General features: G+C 46.6%; 1 protein-coding gene across 1 annotated transcript in view; it reads right to left on the minus strand.

Moving 5' to 3' along the window:
• Positions 1-5994: 5994 nt before the first annotated feature.
• SLC67A1 (solute carrier family 67 member 1) overlaps positions 5995-19151 on the minus strand; it is a 94322-nt gene continuing 81165 nt past the window's right edge. The window contains exons 9-10 of the mRNA XM_077453507.1: positions 11522-11642; positions 5995-6497 (exon numbers count right to left, since the gene is read on the minus strand). Of these exons, the coding sequence (XP_077309633.1) occupies positions 6310-6497; positions 11522-11642 (309 nt within the window). The 3' untranslated portion in view covers positions 5995-6309. The remainder of the gene's footprint in view (positions 6498-11521; positions 11643-19151) is intronic.

Here is a 19151-nt window from a genome sequence, read left to right on the forward strand (position 1 = left end):
TTACTGTGCAGTCACAGGTTTGGGGGAGGGACAAGACCTGTGAGATTGGTAAATCCCAGGAGCAGATGGGCAGGAAATACAAATCCTTTGAGGCCATCCAAGGCCCAAGCAAGGAAGTGAACTTACCCTTAATTACTGATGAAGGGGGAGTGTCTGAAGACCGGAACACGTTTATTGATTGTGTAACAAAATATTGCATTGGACTTAATTGACCATTGGGTTGGTGCTTCTTTTGCTTTTTGTATAGTTGGACTTTTCTTAAGACCACCCCCTCTCCCTTTGGGTTTTTAGGTTTTTTTTTTGTGAGAAGCCTAATCAAAGCAAGTTTGGTTATTAAAATAATCTCTGAAAACACTACATATAAATAATAGAATAATAGATAATAATAGAACATCGAGTGTCTACAGCACCCTTTACACACCGTGCAGTTACAATCGACTTCATTATGAGCTGACACTTTATTGCCCGATGACAGAATAGTGAAACAATGAACTTTCCTGCCATTGCCCAATGCTGCCCCATTATACAAACAGTTGTATTGGATTTTACTATATGATCTTTCTTTTCTTGCCCTGAATGGCTGCTTGTAAAACCAATGAGTGGGTGTTCTGGCTACGATAACATTTGCCAGTAAACTAACTGGTAGTAAATGATTAAACCAACCATGGCTGACATTGCACATGGAACGCGGAGTGCACTGCCAGCAGATTGGGGTAAAGTTGTGTGTACTGCTGTACCAACTGTGGATCCTGCCAGGGAATGGGCTGATGATTGGCAAATACGGTGTGCTTTTTGGTGCATTAGATTGCATTTAGGTGTATCTAAACCCAAAAACAAATATATTACAGCTTACCAATCCTTGAATGTGGTGGCTGCATTAGTTTTAATTTCTTAGGCCCCTTTCACACATGCGGACAGTATGTCCGTATTTCATCCATCCGTTTGCGGATGAAATACGGACATACATGCATCCCTATGGGACAGCGGGTGTCTGCGGATGAACATCCGCAGACACCCGATATCGTCCGCCTCCGCAATTGTCCTATTCTGCAGACGGAGGAAAATCCTATTTTTCTACCCGTCTGCATAGCGGATCGGATGAACACGGACAGGCGGTCCGTGCTCATCCGATCCCCCATAGAGGAGAACGGAGATCTGACAGGGTGGTCCCTGCACAGTGTGCCGGGACCGCCCTGTCCGCCGCCGGCTCAGCGGGGACAAAGGAGCGATCCCCGCTGAGCGAGCGGATCATCACGGGGCGGATCATTACTGATCCGTCCCGTGTGAAAGGGGCCTTAAGCTTTTTTTTTTATACCTGGTGATCCGGCCAGTACTACGCTTCCTATCTTAACCACTTGCCTACTGGGGCACTTTTACCCCCTTCCTGTCCAGGCCAATTTTCAGCTCTCAGCGCTGTCGCACTTTGAATGACAATTGAGTGGTCATTATCCATTGTACCTAAAATAAACTTTTATCATTTTTTTGAGACAGATAGAGCTGTCTTTTGGTGGTATTTAATTACGACTGGGTTTTTAATTTTTTGCTAAACAAATGAAAAAAGCCAGAAAATTTTGAAAAAAATAGTTTTTCTTAGTTTCTGTTAAGTTTGTAAATAAGTAATTTTTTTCCATCACTGATGTGCACTGATGAGGTGGCACTGACAGGCTGCACTGATGGGCACTGATGAGGCAGCACTGACAGTCAGCACTGATGGGCACTGACAGGCTGCACTGATTAGGTGGCACTGACAGACATCACTGATGAGCTCTGACAGGCTGCACTGATGATTAGGGTACTGCTTATCAGTGCCTTGATCATCAGTGTAGATGTCCCCTGTGTATATTGCCGCTTACTGGCTTCGACAGTGTATGAGGAGAGGACTGCTGATAACCGGCAAATCCTGTTTATACTGCGATCCGACACAGCTGATCACATGGTAAATGGCCACTGTGCTTGGCCCTTTCCCCCGATCTGTGATCTGCCATGTCCAAAGAACACAGCGATCACAGAGCGCTCCTGATGCGTTTCCCAGGGGCGCGTGGGAACGCAGGGTTCTTGCAGTACATCAACACCCTCCCGGAAATGTGCCACCATGCTGTAGCGGTCATTTGGCTATAGGCGGTCAGGAATATACTAGCACATTATTAAAGACTTACCTTGAAACAAAGCCCTCCGTTGACGAACTGTGACAGCTGCTGAGACTTCTGTCTTCACCTATTCTTCCTTCTGGGTTCACGGGCTATGGCAGCTTGAATGGTCGCATGCGTATGCGTTAGGGAGTCTCAGCCACGGCACCCAGCTCTAAAGGCACGGGTATGCTGCTTGCTAGAATATCTCCTAAACAGTAGACATAGGAGATATTCATTCTTAATAAGGTGTCTCCACTCTGGATGGAGAAGCAATGAAGACACCTCCTTTGATCATCTTCTAAGCTGTATCAAGCTGCTTTTCCAATCCTATTGAGTTATATGGACAGAAAGGCAGTTCTGAAGATAATAAAAGCCAATGTATGTAAACTCTGAAGCTGCTACCAGATTTCAAAGGGTGGTCGCTCCTGCAGTCATAATCTGACTGCCTTGAGGGCCTTCTTTAGTTGACTGCACCTTCTGAAGTGTATGGAAGAGCTGAAGGGAACAGGGAGAAAGAGGATGGACTATCAGAGATTATTTTCTAGCCTGTCCAATTGCTTGCCCCACCATCCACAGACTGGCACTGGAACAGCCAACTGTCTTTTCAGGTCTATGGGTAGACGATGACAGTCTTGAAATCTGTCCCTGTAGTTGACTGGTTTTGGGTAAAGGGAGGGGAGTCCAATTCCTATTGTTCCTCCTGAGATGAGGGAGCCAATTGTCCACACCACACCTCCTACTTCTACGCCATGCATTCATTTTTATGAGACATTCTTGGAGCAGATGTAACTTACCTGCATGTCTAACTGCCCACTTATGTGTCACCTTAATGCAAGCAAGGGAAATACTAAAACAATATTCTTTAGCCCTCAAGGCAAAAGGGCCAAACTGTTCCCCGGTAAGTTCTGGACTACCTCAGCAGAATAGGTTACGGGTCCTGTCCCTTTTGCACCTTCCCTTCTGCTGAGGCACCCAAGGAGGCCACTTTTTCAGCCTACCCATTGGCCCAACCCTGAGCAGGAGGAGCCTGTAGAGCAGAAGTTGAAATCTGTTTCAGGTAAATGACCAGAGGCTTGCCAATTTAGGAAAATGTATTTAAAGCACAGGCATGGATGAGCTGGCACCCAAAAGCCAAGGACCAGAAAGTGAAGTAGACTTGAGTGCAGCATTATTGTCACAATTTAAATTGAGAGCCTAGCCAATAGTGCGTAAGGAGTACAGGAAGGCTCTTTTCATAGTTGACATCCAGGGCCAATTTAAGTTATCGGTAGGGGAGGACACTGGCATCAGGTCAAGTAAACGTTCACATATCCCTTATCAATTGAGGTATCTGATCACTGATATACAAAAATGACTTACAAATTACACAAAATGAATACAACGCAAAGTTAGGCTCCATGCAGACTGGAGCTCATAAACGGCCATTTTTTTGGAGTTTGGGCATTGTTTTTTTTTTTTAACAGCCCATAAACTCCACTTATCCAATGTGTCCATGCACACATGGATGTTGTTTAGCTTTTATCAGCAGTGGAGTTTTTTGAGCTCCAGTGTGCATGGAGCCTTATGCCGCGTACACATGAGCGGAATGTCCGACAGAAAAAGTCGGACGGAAACCTTTCATTGTATATTCCGATCGTGTGTATGCCTCATCAGAATTTTTTTCTCAAAAATTCTGACGGACCTAGCAATAGAACATGTTTTAAAGATTTCCAACGGAACCAATTCCTATCGGGAAAACCTCTCGTCTGTATGCTGTTCCGACAGACCAAAAACTACACATGCTCTGAAGCAAGTATAAGACGGAATCTATTGGCTACTGACTATTGACCTTACTTTTTCTAGTCCCGTCGTACGTGTTGTACGTCACCGCATTCTTGACGATCAGACTTTGGTGTGATCATGTGTACGCACGACAGTTTTAGCGGAACTCCGTCAGAAAAACCTTCAGAGTTTATTCCGATGGGAAAACAGTCACGTGTACGCGGCATTATACTTAGAACGTTGAACTCTGAGAAAATCTTGACATACCCCAGGGAAGCTTGGGTAGGTAATTTGTTACTGATGGTAAGACCATGGTGTATCAGTCACATTTTCAAAATTGAGCAGGATCAGTGGATCAAAGAATCATCAATACCCTATGCCCAGGATCAGCAAATCAACGAATCAAGAATACCCTGTAACTAAGATTAGTGGTTCAAAGAATCATCCATACCCTAAACCAGTGATGGCGAACCTTGGCACCCCAGATGTTTTGGAACTACATTTCCCATGATGCTCTTGCTCTCTAAAGTGTAGTTGAGCATCATGGGAAATGTAGTTTCAAAACATCTGGCACACCAAGGTCCGCCATCACTGCCCTAGGCCCAGGATCAGTGAACCAATGAATCAGCAATACCCTATAACCAAGATCAGTGGATCCTGGTGATTGTGCAATTCTTGAATCCTCATACTGTATCTATCCATCATTCTTAAAGAAGAGCTATCATTATAATTTTTATTTTACAGCTCTGTCCCCTATGGGATGAAGTACACATAGTTGTCCAATGTTTCTAATGCCGCGTACACACGACCGGACTTTTTGACAGACTAGGTCCGACGGTCTTCCCGATGGACTTTTGGCGGAGTTCCAATGGACTTTCCGAATGAACGGACTTGGCCACACACAATCACACCAAAGTCCGACGGATTCGAACGTGATGACGTACGACCGGACTAGAATAAGGAAGTTCATAGCCAGTAGCCAATAGCTGCCCTCGCGTCGGTTTTCGTCCGTCAGACTAGCATACAGACGAACAGATTTTTCCATTGGACTCGAGTCCGTCGGAAAGATTTGAAACATGTTTTAAATCTAAAGTCCATCTGATTTTTAGACAGCAAAGGTCAGATGAAACTCACGCACGATTGAAATCGAATTGTCCCTCAGATTCGTTCCTAGTCCTAGACCTAGTCCATCGAAAAGTCCGGTCGTGTGTACGCGGCATAAGCATTTCCAACCCGCTCCCCTCCCCTCCTGTCATGGCAGATCCAACAACAGCTATAAAGGAGAGGGCAGATTCATAGCTGCAGTTGGTCTTGACTCTGAGCACTTTCCCGAGACCAGCAATGTCAAGACGAATGCAGGGAGGTGGGGGGAGGGGTTTCTCAGCTTCTGCATTCCTTTTGTATTGTTTGTCATGGGAAAGTGCTCAGAGTCCAGACAAGCTTCAGCTTTGAATCAGCCGTCTCCTTCCTAGCTGTTGTCAGATCAGCTGCAGCAGGAGGGGAGCTGGGTAAGTCAGACCATGTAACTAGGGTTTGGAAAGCAAATAGAATCATGGGATGAATTACTACATATACGTTGCCCCATAGGGGACAGAACTGTACAATAGATGATGGATCTCCAACGCGGAGACCTTTGAACCCCCAAAACACTTTGGTTGTTCTATGTTATCTTTCCATGTACAAATATCAATAGTAAAAAAAAATTTGGACTCTCAGATGATTTGTTTTCCGCTCATTGAATATGTACTGTACATATAAATCAACGTGTATGGTGGATAAATCGTCTTAAAGCCATCTCTAGCTAAACTATTCAAGCCAACTACTTCAATTTTGAACAGGCGCTGATAGACTGACAGCGCTGTAAAAGCCAGACATGATGATTTTCCTTAGTCAGCGTTTTGTGAATAGCGAACTGGAAAAGGGGGCGGAGACACGAAAACAGCAGGGGTGTGTTTGAGACCTGCAGCGCTAATGACGGCCGGATGTACAGCGGGATCTGTTCTCTTCCAGCCTACTAAAATAAATACTTTAAAGCACTTTCATGAAACTCACCTGGTAATTATTTTACAGCAGAATTAAAAAAAAACATTATAATATATCTAAATTAAGTGAAATTGAGGCGCCCACAATTGGGCTTTAATCACAGTTGTGTCACTGCTCCACCCGCCAATGCCATAACAATGGTGGCACCTTTTAGCAGCTTTTCCCATCGATTCATTTTAAATTTTACATTATGGAGAATCCATTAGGGGGTGCAAAAGTCTAGTAAGGATATCCCATTGATGGAGTCCAGAGAGACTTGAGAAGCCAGCGTGTGATACGGCACGCCCGCATTTGTGCAGAACAGAAATGCCAGTTTTGAGTGGAGCCGACCCTAAAAAAAAACAAAGTCCCCAAATGTTCACAGATGTTTCCTATATTATGTTGTTTTTTCCACTTTACGACTGTTTCGGTTGTTGACAAGGTACATTAATAATAACAGACTGACTATAATGTTAAAGAGGCCAAACGCCGGGACTCCATAATGCTTGTACAGATATCCTCCAATGGTGGGGCCGATGGTGCGTGTGAGAGGCTGGATGGAGGCGCAGATCCCCAGCATGGCACCTAGAATACAGAAATACAGTCAGTATCATGGAATACTTGGTGCTTTTTTTATTACAAATAGAGTACATGGATATGTTGCTGCTGGCGTAAATGGGTCCTAAGTCCAAATGTATTCTTTGGCTTTGATTCAGTGGTTTACAAACTGTGGCTCAGGGGCCAGATGTGGCCCTTTGCCTGCCTTTATCTGACCCTTGGTGATCTATTCCTCCAATGGACAGTAATGATAGGGCACCATTTCTCCCACTTGTACCAATGAGGGGGCTCCATTGCTCCCACTGGTACCAATGATGGGGTACCATTCCTCCCGCTTGTACCAATGATGGGGTACCATTCCTCCCACTTGTACCAATGATAGGGCACCATTCCTCCGGCTGGTACCAATGAGGGGGCTCCATTCCTCCCGCTTGTACCAATGATGGGGCACCATTTCTCCCTCTTGTACCAATGAGGGGGCTCCATTGCTCCTGCTTGTACCAATGAGGGGGCTCCATTGCTCCCGTTGGTACCAATGATGGGGTACCATTCCTCCCACTGGTACCAATGATGGGATACCATTCCTCCCACTTGTACCAATGATGGGGCACCATTTCTCTCACTGGTACCAATAATGAGGCACCATTTCTCCCACTAGTACCAATGATGAGGCACCATTTCTCCCACTAGTACCAATGATGGGGCACCATTACTCCCACTGGTACCAATGCTGGGGCACCATTTCTCCCGCTGGTACCAATGATGGAGCACCATTCCTTCCACTGGTACCAATGATGGGGCACTATTTTTTCCACTGGTACCAAATATGGGAGACCATGCTTCCCACTGACACCATGAATGGGGCACCATACCACCCACTAATACCAATGATGGGGCACTATTCCTCCAAATGACACCACTATTGAGGCTCTATTTCAACTGAACCAATGAATGGGGGACCATTCCTCCCATTAACACCATTGATGAGGCTCTATTCCTGCAACTAACACCAGTGATGGGGCATCATTTTTTTCACTGACACCATCGATGAGGCACTATCTCCCCGACACCAATGAAATCAATGACAGGACATAATTTACAGACTCTGATCCCAGGGAGCTGCCCGAGGCCGACCCGTACCTCGGCTCTCGGGTCCCCGGCGCCGCCATTCTATCTAAGGCAACATGCAGTGGAGCCTTGCGGCTTCACCGCCCGTTTCATACTGCGCATGCGCGAGTCGCGCAGCGCTTTGTGAATGGGGCGCTTTGTTCTGGGACACACACACAGCTCCCAGAACACAGCGCGCCCCATTCCCCAGAAGACAAAGCGAGGAGGAGAAGACTGAAGATCACCGCGGAGTAGGAAGTGGCAGATTAGGATGCTCTGCCTAGCAACAGCCATTTCTGGTACGTTCAAAAAATATATATTATTTTTTTTGCAGATTTTTTGGAACATTTTGATGTAATTTTGTTTTTAGGGTGGCCCTCCGCTTTAAGTTTATCATGTGATCTATTTTACACCAGTATATATTTGCCAACATAATGTATGGTCATTTAGCTATGGCTAAGCATGTATGTAACTATGTTGTGAAACGCGTCAGTTATTTTCCCCTTATTTCTGCTGTTACATGAACTTTGATGATTTTTTTTTAATAAAGGTGTATATTGGAGTGCAGGTGTGCAGATTTTCCTTCTCTCCACCACAGTTTTTTTCTTTTGGCTACCAGCAGTGAGCAGATAGACAAAGGGGTGAAGGGAAGGTAAGGTATGCTGCAGTTTTTCAATAAACAGGCAAAGCACAGGATGGCTTTAAGTTACCTTTTCATTATATAGTCATTATAAGCCACAGCATTGTCCTCTATACAGAATTCAATGCTCCTATACAATACTTCTATAAAATGTTCTTTTCATTACTTCGAGGTGCTCAGGTCATTGGATCTGATTTCCCAGCCAGCAGTATGGGAAGACGAAGAATGTGAACCACCTACCTGGAGTAATTTAAAACGTAAGTGGAATGGCTCAATGGATGTTTTAAGCTTTGCTTGGCCTGCTGTCAGGTAATTAAGCCCACAGAGTAATTAGATCCTTTTATATCAAGCGGCAGGTGAAAGCAATCAGAGAGCAACAGCACAGAAAACTAAGCTTATTAGGTATGATCCTAATTGTATAGTTACATTAGTCCAGCTTGGCACAGTGCAAGTACACATATCTCATATCCAATGGGCCGCTGGAGAAGCTGACAATCACTATACTGGTGGGTACTGCTACAGCTCTACCTTTCAAACTCACCCATTGAGATCAATAGGGCCACACTGCAACTGCGAGCCCAACGCGAGTTGCAGCACAGTCCCGCAATGTAAAATTGTCATTTGGCAATTAACAAAAGAAAGTAAAAAAAAAAATTAAATAGGTGCAGTGGCGTACCAAAGGGGGGGGGGGAGTGGGGTGGGGGGATGTCCGCCCCAGTGCCACACATTGAGGGGATGCAGTAAAATCTTTTTTTTCCTTGTCATTAGAAGTCTCTATGGAGCGGGCTGGCAGCTCCGCTCCTCTCGGTGCAGCCCAGCGATGTGCAGGGAGGGGCAGACAGCCGGGAGGGGACTCGAGCATGCTACAAAGTGCTGTGGGGAGAAGCTCTATGGTGCCCGGCATCTCCCTTTACACCTCTGGGCAGCAGTTCACATTTTACAGCGGAGGGAGAGGGGCATCTGACCGGGATAGGCACTGGCTTGTGTACAGTGAGTTGCTTGGCCAATATAACAGGCAACAGAGAGCTGCTAATCGTTACTGCAGCAGTGCAGGTTTGTGTGTGTTGTGCAGAGGGGTGCTGACACTTATGGAGACTTACTGAAGGATACAGAGGCATGTGGGGGTGCATAGGTGTACGACGAGGGTACACAAGTGTACTGGGGGTGCAGATGCAGGCAGGGGGAGAGGTGCAGAGGTCTCCTGGGGGTAACAAAGCCATCAGTATTTTGCAGGCTGGGAGAAAGGTCCCCTAAGTGAAAATGTCCAAATTGGGCCCAAAGTGTCAATATTTTGTGTGGCCACCATTATTTTCCAGCACTGCCTTAACCCTCTTGGGCATGGAGGTCACCAGAGCTTCACAGCTCACCACTGGAGTCCTCTTCCCCTCCTCCATGATGACATCTCAGAGCTGGTGGATGTTAGAGCCCTTGCGCTCCTCCACCTTCCATTTGAGGATGCCCCACAGATGCTCAATAGGGTTTAGGTCTGGAGACATGCTTGGCCAGTCCATCACCTTTACCCTCAGCTTCTTTAGCAAGGCAGTGGTCATCTTAGAGGTGTGTTTGGGGTCATTATCATGTTGGAATACTGCCCTGCGGCCCAGTCTCTGAAGGGAGGGGATCATGGTCTGCTTCAGTATGTCACAGTGCATGTTGGCATTCATGGTCCCCTCAATGAACTGTAGCTCCCCAGTGCCGGCAGCACTCATACAGTACAGCCCCAGACCATGACACTCCCACCACCATGCCTGACTATAGGCAAGACACACTTGTCTTTGTACTCCTCACCTGGTTGCCGCCACACACGCTTGTCACCATCTGAACCAAATAAGTTTATCTTGGTCTCATCAGACCACAGGACATGGTTCCAGCAATCCATGTCCTTAGTCTGCTTGTCTTCAGAAAACTGTTTGTGGGCTTTCTTGTGCATCATCTTTAGAAGAGGCTTCCTTCTGGGATGCCAGCCATGCAGACCAATTTGATGCAGTGTGAGGTGTATGGTCTGAGCACTGACAGGCTGACCTCCCACCCCTTCAACCTCTGCAGCAATGCTGGCAGCACTCATACGTCTGTTTCCCAAAGACAACCTCTGGATATGACGCTGAGCACGTGACCTCAACTTCTTTGGTAGACCATGGCGAGGCCTGTTCTGAGTGGAACCTGTCCTGTTAAACTGCTGTATGGTCTTGGCCACCGTACTGCAGCTCAGTTTCAAGGTCTTGGCAATCTTTTTATAGCCTAAGCCATCTTTATGTAGAGCAACAATTCTTTTTTTCAGATCCTCAGAGAGTTCTTTGCTATGAGGTGCCATGTTGTTGAACTTCCAGTGACCAGTATGGAAGAGTGAGAGCGATAACACCAAATTTACACACCTGCTCCACATTCACACCTGAGACCTTGTAACACTAACGAGACACATGACACCGGAGAGGGGAAAAACCAAATTGGGCCCAGTTTGGACATTTTCACTTAGGGGTGTACTCACTTTTGTTGCCAGCGGTTTAGACATTAATGGCTGTGTGTTGAGTTATTTTGAGGGGACAGCAAATGTACACTGTTATACAAGCTGTACACTCACTACTTTACATTGTAGACAAGTGTCATTTCTTCAGTGTTGTCACATGAAAAGATATAAGAAAAGATTTACAAATATGTGAGGGGTGTACTCACTTTTGTGAGATACTGTATATACTGTATGTGCTGGGTGTTCAGTGCGCCCCTGTGTCTTTTAGGGGGGATGGGCTCCCTCCAGGCTCACCTGCCCTCTTCCTATCCATTATAATAGATGTGCTTCCACTGTGGAGGCTCTCAAAGTCTCCAGAAAATACCGGGGTGCCTTTACGGGGCTCTGTAGCTTATGCATGTATCTGCCGATGTGTGCAGACTAAGCCCCTGTTTTTACACATACTGTTAGACAGGACAATTCAGTTGGTTGCAGGCTGGTCGGTAAGTTGAGCTGGGAATTTTCTTGGTGTTGTTTTGCCTGCGTTGCCCTTCCATGGGCTTCTTGCTGCAAAGGCCCGTTATAGGTGGGGGCAGGGGCCATTTGTTTGTACTGTGATATTCAGACAGCCTTGTAACCTGTGGCTGTCTGACTACAGCGGTGCTGCCAAATGCAACTGCATCTGATAGGATGAAGTCCATTTTTGGGTGATAAAGCTAGAGTTCCCCTTTAATTGGTAAATGTTGGCCAGCCGTTGCTGTGAAGATAAAACCAGCCTATCTATGTGGGCGCCACAGAGAGCAACCAATCATTTTGCATCGGGGACAATATTTCAGGTGGTGGGGGGGGGGGGGTACATACCGGTCTCAGAAGGGGGGACAGCTTTGGTTAGGATGCTGTCAGTGATGACTCCCGAGACACAGAGGAAGAAAATCATTGGAAGGGCGATAATGCAGAAATGGAGGACGCTCGTCATCACCACCTGCAGAAAAAAAAAAGACAGATATATAAAAAAAGGACAAATTATTGCAGCTCTATAATCATTATTTCATCTTTAATGACTTCAATACCGGGCACATTTACCCCCTTCCTGCCCAGGCCAATTTTCAGCTTTCAGCGCTGTCTCACTTTGAATGACAATTGTGCAGTCATGCAATACTGTACCTATATGAATTTTTATTTTTATTTATTTTTTAAGACGGATAGAGAGCTTTCGTTTGGTGGTATTTAATCACTACTGGGTTTTTTTAATGTATTTTGCTAAACAAATGAAAGAAGAGCGTAAATTCTGGGGGAAAAAAGTTTTTCTTGGTTTCCGTTACAATATTTTGTAAATCAGTAATTTCTATCCTTCACTGATGTGAGCTGATGAGGCTTCACTGATGGGCACTGATAGGCGGCACTGATGAGGAGGCACTAAAATGTAGCACTGATGGGCACTAATATGTAGCACTGATGGGCAGTGATGAGGAGGCACTAACATGTAGCACTGATGAGTCAACTCTAATATGTAGCACTGATGGGCACTGATGAGGCGACAGTAATATGTAGTACTGATGGACACTGATGGGCAGTGATAAGGAAGCACTAATATGTAGCACTGTTGGGCACTGATGAGGCAACACTAATATGTAGCACTGATGGGCAGTGATGAGGCGGCACTAACATGTAGCACTGATGAGGCGGAACTAATATGTAGCACTAATGGAGTGACACTAATATGTAGCACTGATGGGCACTGATGAGACGACAGTAATATGTAGCACTGATGGGCACTAATATGTAGCAATGATGGGCAGTGATGAGGTGGCACTAATATGTAGCACTGATGGGCAGTGATGAGGCAGCACTAATATGTAGCACTGATGGGCACTGGTGAGGCGGAACTAATATGTAGCACTGATGGGCACTGATGAGGCGACACTAAGGCCGCGTACACACGCGGGGACTGTTCGCTGAAACTGTCCGCTGAAACCAAGTTTCAGCGGACAGTCCGCTCGTGTGTGGGCTTTCAGCGGACAGTTTCAGTCCGCTGAACAAGGTTTTTCGGAAATTCCGAAAAACTGTCCGCTGAAACCTTGTTTCAGCGAACAGTCCCCTCGTGTGTAGGCTTGTTCGTCAAACAAAGTTGCGCGCATGCTCAGAAAGGATTTTCACGCCGAAAGTTATAATGCAGTGTATAGGACGTCGTATTTTTCGTCCCGTCGTACGTGCCGTTCACGTCATCGCGCACGGTTTCAGCAAACTGTTCGTTCGTCGTGTGTGGCCATGTCCGTCAATGCTAATTTTGAGCGGACTGTTTGCCGAAACTGTTTGACGGACAAAGTTGGGCGAACAGTCCCCGCGTGTGTACGCGGCCTAATATGTAGCACTGATAGGCAGTGATGAGGCAGCACTAATATGTAGCACTGATGGGCACTGGTGAGGCGGAACTAATATGTACCCTGTTTCCCCTAAAATAAGACCTAGTGTGATTGTCGGTGATAGCTGCAATAAAAGCCCTACCCCCCAAATAAGCCCTAGTTAAAGTCATTGTAGGTCTTCTTTTCAGGGTAGGGCTTATTTTTGAGGAAACAGGGTAGGGCTTATTTGGGGGGTAGGGCTTATATTGCAGCCAACACCGACAATCAGGCTAGGTCTTATTTTAGGGGAAACAGGGTAGCACTAATGGGCACTGATGAGGCGACACTAATATGTAGCACTGACGGGCACTGGTGAGGCTGCACTAATATGTAGCACTGATGGGCACTGATGAGGCGGCACTAATATGCAGTACTGATGGGCACTGATGAGGCAGCACTAATATGGTATGTAGCACTGATGGGCACTGATATGTAGCATTGATAGGTGGCACTGTTGAGGCTGCACTAATATGTAGCTTTGATGAGCACTGATGGGAACCAATGAGGCTGCACTAATATGTCGCACTGATGGGCACTGATGAGGCTGCACTAATATGTAGCACTGATGGGAACCAATGAGGCTGCACTAATATGTCGCACTGATGGGCACTGATAAGCGGCACTGATGAGGCTGCACTAATATGTAGCACTGATGGGAACCAATGAGGCTGCACTAATATGTCGCACGGACTCGCACCGATGGGCACTGATAAGCGCCACTGATGAGGCTGCACTAATATGTAGCACTGATATGCAGCACTGATGGGCAACAATAGACAGCACTGACAGCCATCACTGATGTGCACTGAAAGGCAGCATAGATGGGCACTGATTGTCGGCACAGGTGGGCATTACTAATAGACTGCACTGATAATCAATGCTTTGATTATTCCCGTCAGGAAAGCTGCTTATCAGCTTTCCTCTACTCATGCTCTTTCAGTGTGAGGTGAGGAATGCCGATAACCGGCACATCCAATGTGATCAGGCTCATAGGCTCCTTTCCGTGATCAGAGATGCGGTGTGTCTGAGTGACACGCTGCACCACCAATCGGCATGCTGTGTGCCCCGGGGGGGGGGGGGGGGGGCTCACGAGTGGCTTGTTCTGAAGGACGCAATATGACCTCCAGTGGGAACAATAAACCCCCCCCCCCCGGCTGTCATTGTCCTATAGGCCTATAGGGTGGGAAGGTGTTAAATGTGATTAAACATATTTTTTAAATGCAAGTACTTGAATGTGACCCGCTATCTGCCTCTCGCAGTCCCTGTACAGCGGGGTTGGAGTGTGAAGTTGAACGATGTTGAATATCAGACTCAGCACATCTAGTGGCAGAAAATTACAAACTGCTCACTCTGATATCACTGCACACTGTGAGCGTCTCACAATATGCATTAGAAGTTGCAGAAAATCAGACGGAGCTCAACTCATTCCCTGGCCGGAGGACATCCAGCATCATCTAGCTCATACCTCCCCAGCCTAACTGTCCCTGGATTGTCTCCTTCATTCATTAGAATTCAGTTCTTTCAATCGGGGGCGGCTCAGTATCATAATTGGGTGTAACCTAGGGGTGGTATGAATGCAAATACTGTCTTGTCTAGGAAGGCCCATTCCTCCAGACTGAAATCCACCCATCAAGGTGTTTTAATATTTGCATAACTCCTCCCAAGAGCCAGCCCACTGCTTGCATCAGGACTGAGAGCTGAGTACTGTGATGTCATCAGGAAGCTATATACAGCACCCTACCAGCCCTGCCCACCAGCCACGATCTGCCTGCATTGTTTAGAGAAGCACAGAGACACAGCGATGATATCACTGGGTCTAAGATGTGTCATTTAATGAAAATGGGAAGGCTTTATATACAAAAATTACATAAAGTAATATGTATATTGTATAGTAGGGTTATGCCGCATACACACGACCGGACTTTCCATTGGAATGAACGCTGATGGACTTTTCAACTGACTTTTTGATGGAGTTCCGACGGAGTTTCCGCTGAAACCGACTTGCCTACACACAATCACACCAAAGTCCGATCGTTTAACGCAATGACGTTAGACTGGATTGGAAAAAGGAAGTTCAATAGCCAGTAGCCATTAGCTGCCCTCGCATCGCTGTTGGTCCATCGGACCTGCATATAGACGAGCAGTTTTATCGATAGAAACTGATTCCGGCGGAAAGATTTGAAACATGTTCTATTTCTAAAGTCAGATTTTTCGACAGAAAAGGTCCAATGAAGCCCACACACGATCAAATTGTCCGACAGATTTGTTCCGTCAGACCTTTGCTGTCAAAGTCCGGTCATGTGTACATGGCATTAGGTACATAAAAATATCCCAAGCTTTGAGCATCTCACGGAGCTCTGTTCAATCCATCATCCGAAAATGGAAAGAGTATGGCACAACTGCAAACCTACCAAGACATGACCGTCCACCTAAACTGACCGGCCGGGCAAGGAGAGCATTCATCAGAGAAGCAGCCAAGAGGTCCATGGTAACTCTGGAGGAGCTGCAGAGTCTACAGCTCAGGTGGGAGAATCTGTCCACAGGACAACTATAAGGCCGCGTACACACGCGCGGACTGTTCACCCAACTTTGTCCGTCCAACAGTTTCGGCAAACAGTCCGCTCAAACTTAGCATGGACGGACATGGCCACACACGACGGACGAACAGTTTGCTGAAACCGTGCGCGATGACGTGAACGGCACGTACGACGGGACGAAAAATACGACGTCCTATACACTGCATTATAGCTTTCGGCGTGAAAATCCTTTCTGAGCATGCGCGAGACTTAGTTGGCCGAACAAGCCTACACACGAGCGAACAGTCCACTGAAACCTTGTTTCAGCGGACAGTTTTTCGGAATTTCCGTAAGACCTTGTTCGTCCAACTGTCCGCTGAAACTGTCCGCTGAAGCCCCACACACGAGCGGACTGTCCGCCCAAACACTGTTCAGCGGACAAGGTTGGGCGAACAGTCCGCGCGTGTGTACGCGGCCTTAGTCGTCTCTCCACAAATCTGACCTTTATGGGAGAGTGGCAAGAAGAAAGACATTGATGAAAGAAAGTCATAAGAAGTCCCGTTTGCGAGAAGCCATGAGGGGGACACAACAAACACGTGGAAGAAGGTGTTCTGATCAGATGAGACCAAAATTGAACTTCTTGGCCTAAAAGCAAAACTCTATGTGTGGAGGAAAACTAACACAGCTCATCACCCTGAACACACCATCCCCACCGTGAAACATGGTGGTGGCAGCATCATGATGTGGGGATGTTTTTCTTCAGCAGGGACAGGGAAGCTGGTCAGAGTTGATGGGAAGATGGATGGAGCCAAATACAGGGCAATCTTAGAAGAAAACCTGTCATGCCGCGTACACACGACCGGACTTTTTGACAGCAAAGGTCCAACAGAACTAATCTGTCGGACAATTCGATCGTGTGGGCTCGATCGGACCTTTGCTGTCCAAAAATCTGACGGACTTTAGAAATAGAACATGTTTCAAATTTTTTCCCCGGACCCAGTTCCTAGAATTCCGCTCGTTTGTATGCTAGTCCGACGGACAAAAACCGATGCTAGGGCAGCTATTGGCTACTGGCTATGAACTTCCTTATTCTGGTCCAGTCGTACGTCATCACGTTCAAATCCGTCAGACTTTGGTGTGATTGTGTGTGGCCAAGTCCGTTCATTAGTAAAGTCTGTCGGAAAGAGGTTTAACCTTAAACTATGTAGAGGGTTCTTTACTGTAAGGCCGCGTACACACGAGAGGATTGTCCGTCCAACTTAGTCCGCTGAAACGTGTTTCAGCGGACAGTCCGCTCGTGTGTGGGCTTCAGCGGACTTTTTCAGCGGACAGTCTGGCGGACTAAGTCTTTCGGAATTTCCGTAATATTGTCCGTCCAACTTTGGTTTCAGCAGACAGTCCGCTCGTGAGTAGGCTAGTTGAACGGACTAAGTATGGCACATGCTCAGAAAGGATTTACACGGCCGAAGGTTGCATTGCAGTGTATTGGACGTCGTATTTCTAGTCCCGTCGTACGTGATGTACACGTCATCACGTAAGCTTTCAACGGACTGTCTGTTCATCGTGTGTGGTCAAGTCCGTTCATTCAAAAGTAGGACGGACTGTCTGTCGGATTGTCTGACGGACTTAGTTGGCCAGACAATCCTCTCGTGTGTACGCGGCTTAACAGAGGCAAAGATGTGGAATTCCCTTCAACAGGCGGTGGTCTCAGCGGAGGGAAACGATAGTTTCAAGAAACTATTAGATAAGCACCTGAATGACCGCAACATACAGGGATATAAAATGTAGCACTGACATATAATCACACACGTAGGTTGGACTTGATGGATTTGTGTCTTTTTTCAACCTCACCTACTATGTAACTATGCCGAAAGTCCGTCGGGAAGACCGCCGGTCCTAGTCCATCGGAAAGTGGAGGTTCAACTTGTTCAAGATTTGTGCTGAGAGGGGAGATTTCAGCAGGGGATCAAATTGGTACTGGGCATAGGGGGCATTTTATGCTTAGGGGGTAAGCAGGCAGATTAATGCTCAGTGTGTTTGTGGGGAGATTTTTGCTGACACATCATGCTCATACATCGTTGAGGGGGGGAGGGGTCAGTTTGGCATGTTCGCCCTGGGCTCTAGATGCCCGACACTGGCTCCCCCGAGTCAGCGTCAGCTTTTTTTTTGCACCCCTAAGAATGTTGTGCCTGGGGAAACCGCCCCCGTGGCCCTGCCCACGCTATACCACCGGCGGGGAGGGAGGAACCAAGGAAGGAAAAATACAATCAGATTAAAGTTCAGCTTTTCATTTTTCACTTATTCTAATCAACAAAAGGCACTTAAAAGGATGCTCCTAAAATAACAACGTTTGCTCACTAAAACAACATGGCAGCTCCGTCTTCTGTTTACACAGGGATTGCTTCTCCTTACCCAATATTTGTAAGTACAATTATTCTTGGCCAGAAATAACGAATTTGTTACTACACGTTGTAGTTGTTGCAGGTTTATAATACGCTGTGTACACAGCCTTATTGGTACAAGACACTTACTGAGATAAAAGCATGGGAGAATGGAAAAAAGAAAAACTTTATTTGTTCAGTCTGCAGCACAAACTACGGATCTCTTTAGGACAGGCGGCTTGTTATGGCAGTTCCGCTATTTGAACGCCAAAGCTTTTGACATCAATGGGATTCCTCCTTCTGGCCTTACAGCAACAATACAGGATGTTGTTTCGGAGCGCCTTTGTAGACTTGCTGCAGGAGAGTGCTATTTATTGCGACGGGTATTGTGGTATTATTAGTAACCTTTACAACCTGTACAAATAAACAAGCCCTGTCTTCACGACAGACGGCGATGAGTTAATCGGCGCAGAGCTAGAAAAAAAAAAAACATTAGCGTGCCAAAGTTGCATTTGGGTACCCATAGACATCGGTGGTCAACCTGTGGCCCTCCAGCTTTTGCAGAACTACAGGTCCCATGAGGCATTGCAAGCCACTGACAGTTACAAGCATGAATCCCAAAGACAGAGGCATGATGGGACTTGTAGTTCTGCAACAACTAGAGGGCCGCAGATTGAGCACCCATGCCACAGACGGAAGTTGGCAATTCCTTTTCTGGCTGTTAGCCCTTGTACACACGGTCGGACATTCCGACGACAAAATCCGTCGGATTTTTTCCGACGGATTTTGTCCGTTACTGGTGCTGCATACACACGGTTGGACAAAGTTGTTGGAAAATCCGATCGTTCTGAACGTGATGAAGTTTTTTCGTTACGACGTTCAGGCTAGTAGCCAATAGCTTTGGTCTAGGAATTTGATCTGAGCATGCGTGGCACTTTGTCCGATCGGAATTCTCTACAAACGATCGGACAAAGTCCGATCAGATCATGTTGTCGAAAAATTTTATAGCCCAGCTCTAAAACTTTGTCGGTTATATATTCCGATGGAAACAGTCCGATGGAGCCCACACACAGTCGGATTATCCGGCAACACGGTCCGATCGGACATTTTCCGTCGGAATGTCCAACCGTGTGTACAAGGGCTTAGACTCAAGGCTGCCATTGGAAACCTTGAAGCCCCATGCCGGCTACAT

The sequence above is a fragment of the Lithobates pipiens genome, unplaced genomic scaffold (genome assembly GCF_037356315.1).
Source record: "Lithobates pipiens isolate NorthernLeopardFrog02 unplaced genomic scaffold, aLitPip1_a1.2 Scaffold_24, whole genome shotgun sequence".
NCBI lineage: Eukaryota > Metazoa > Chordata > Amphibia > Anura > Ranidae > Lithobates > Lithobates pipiens.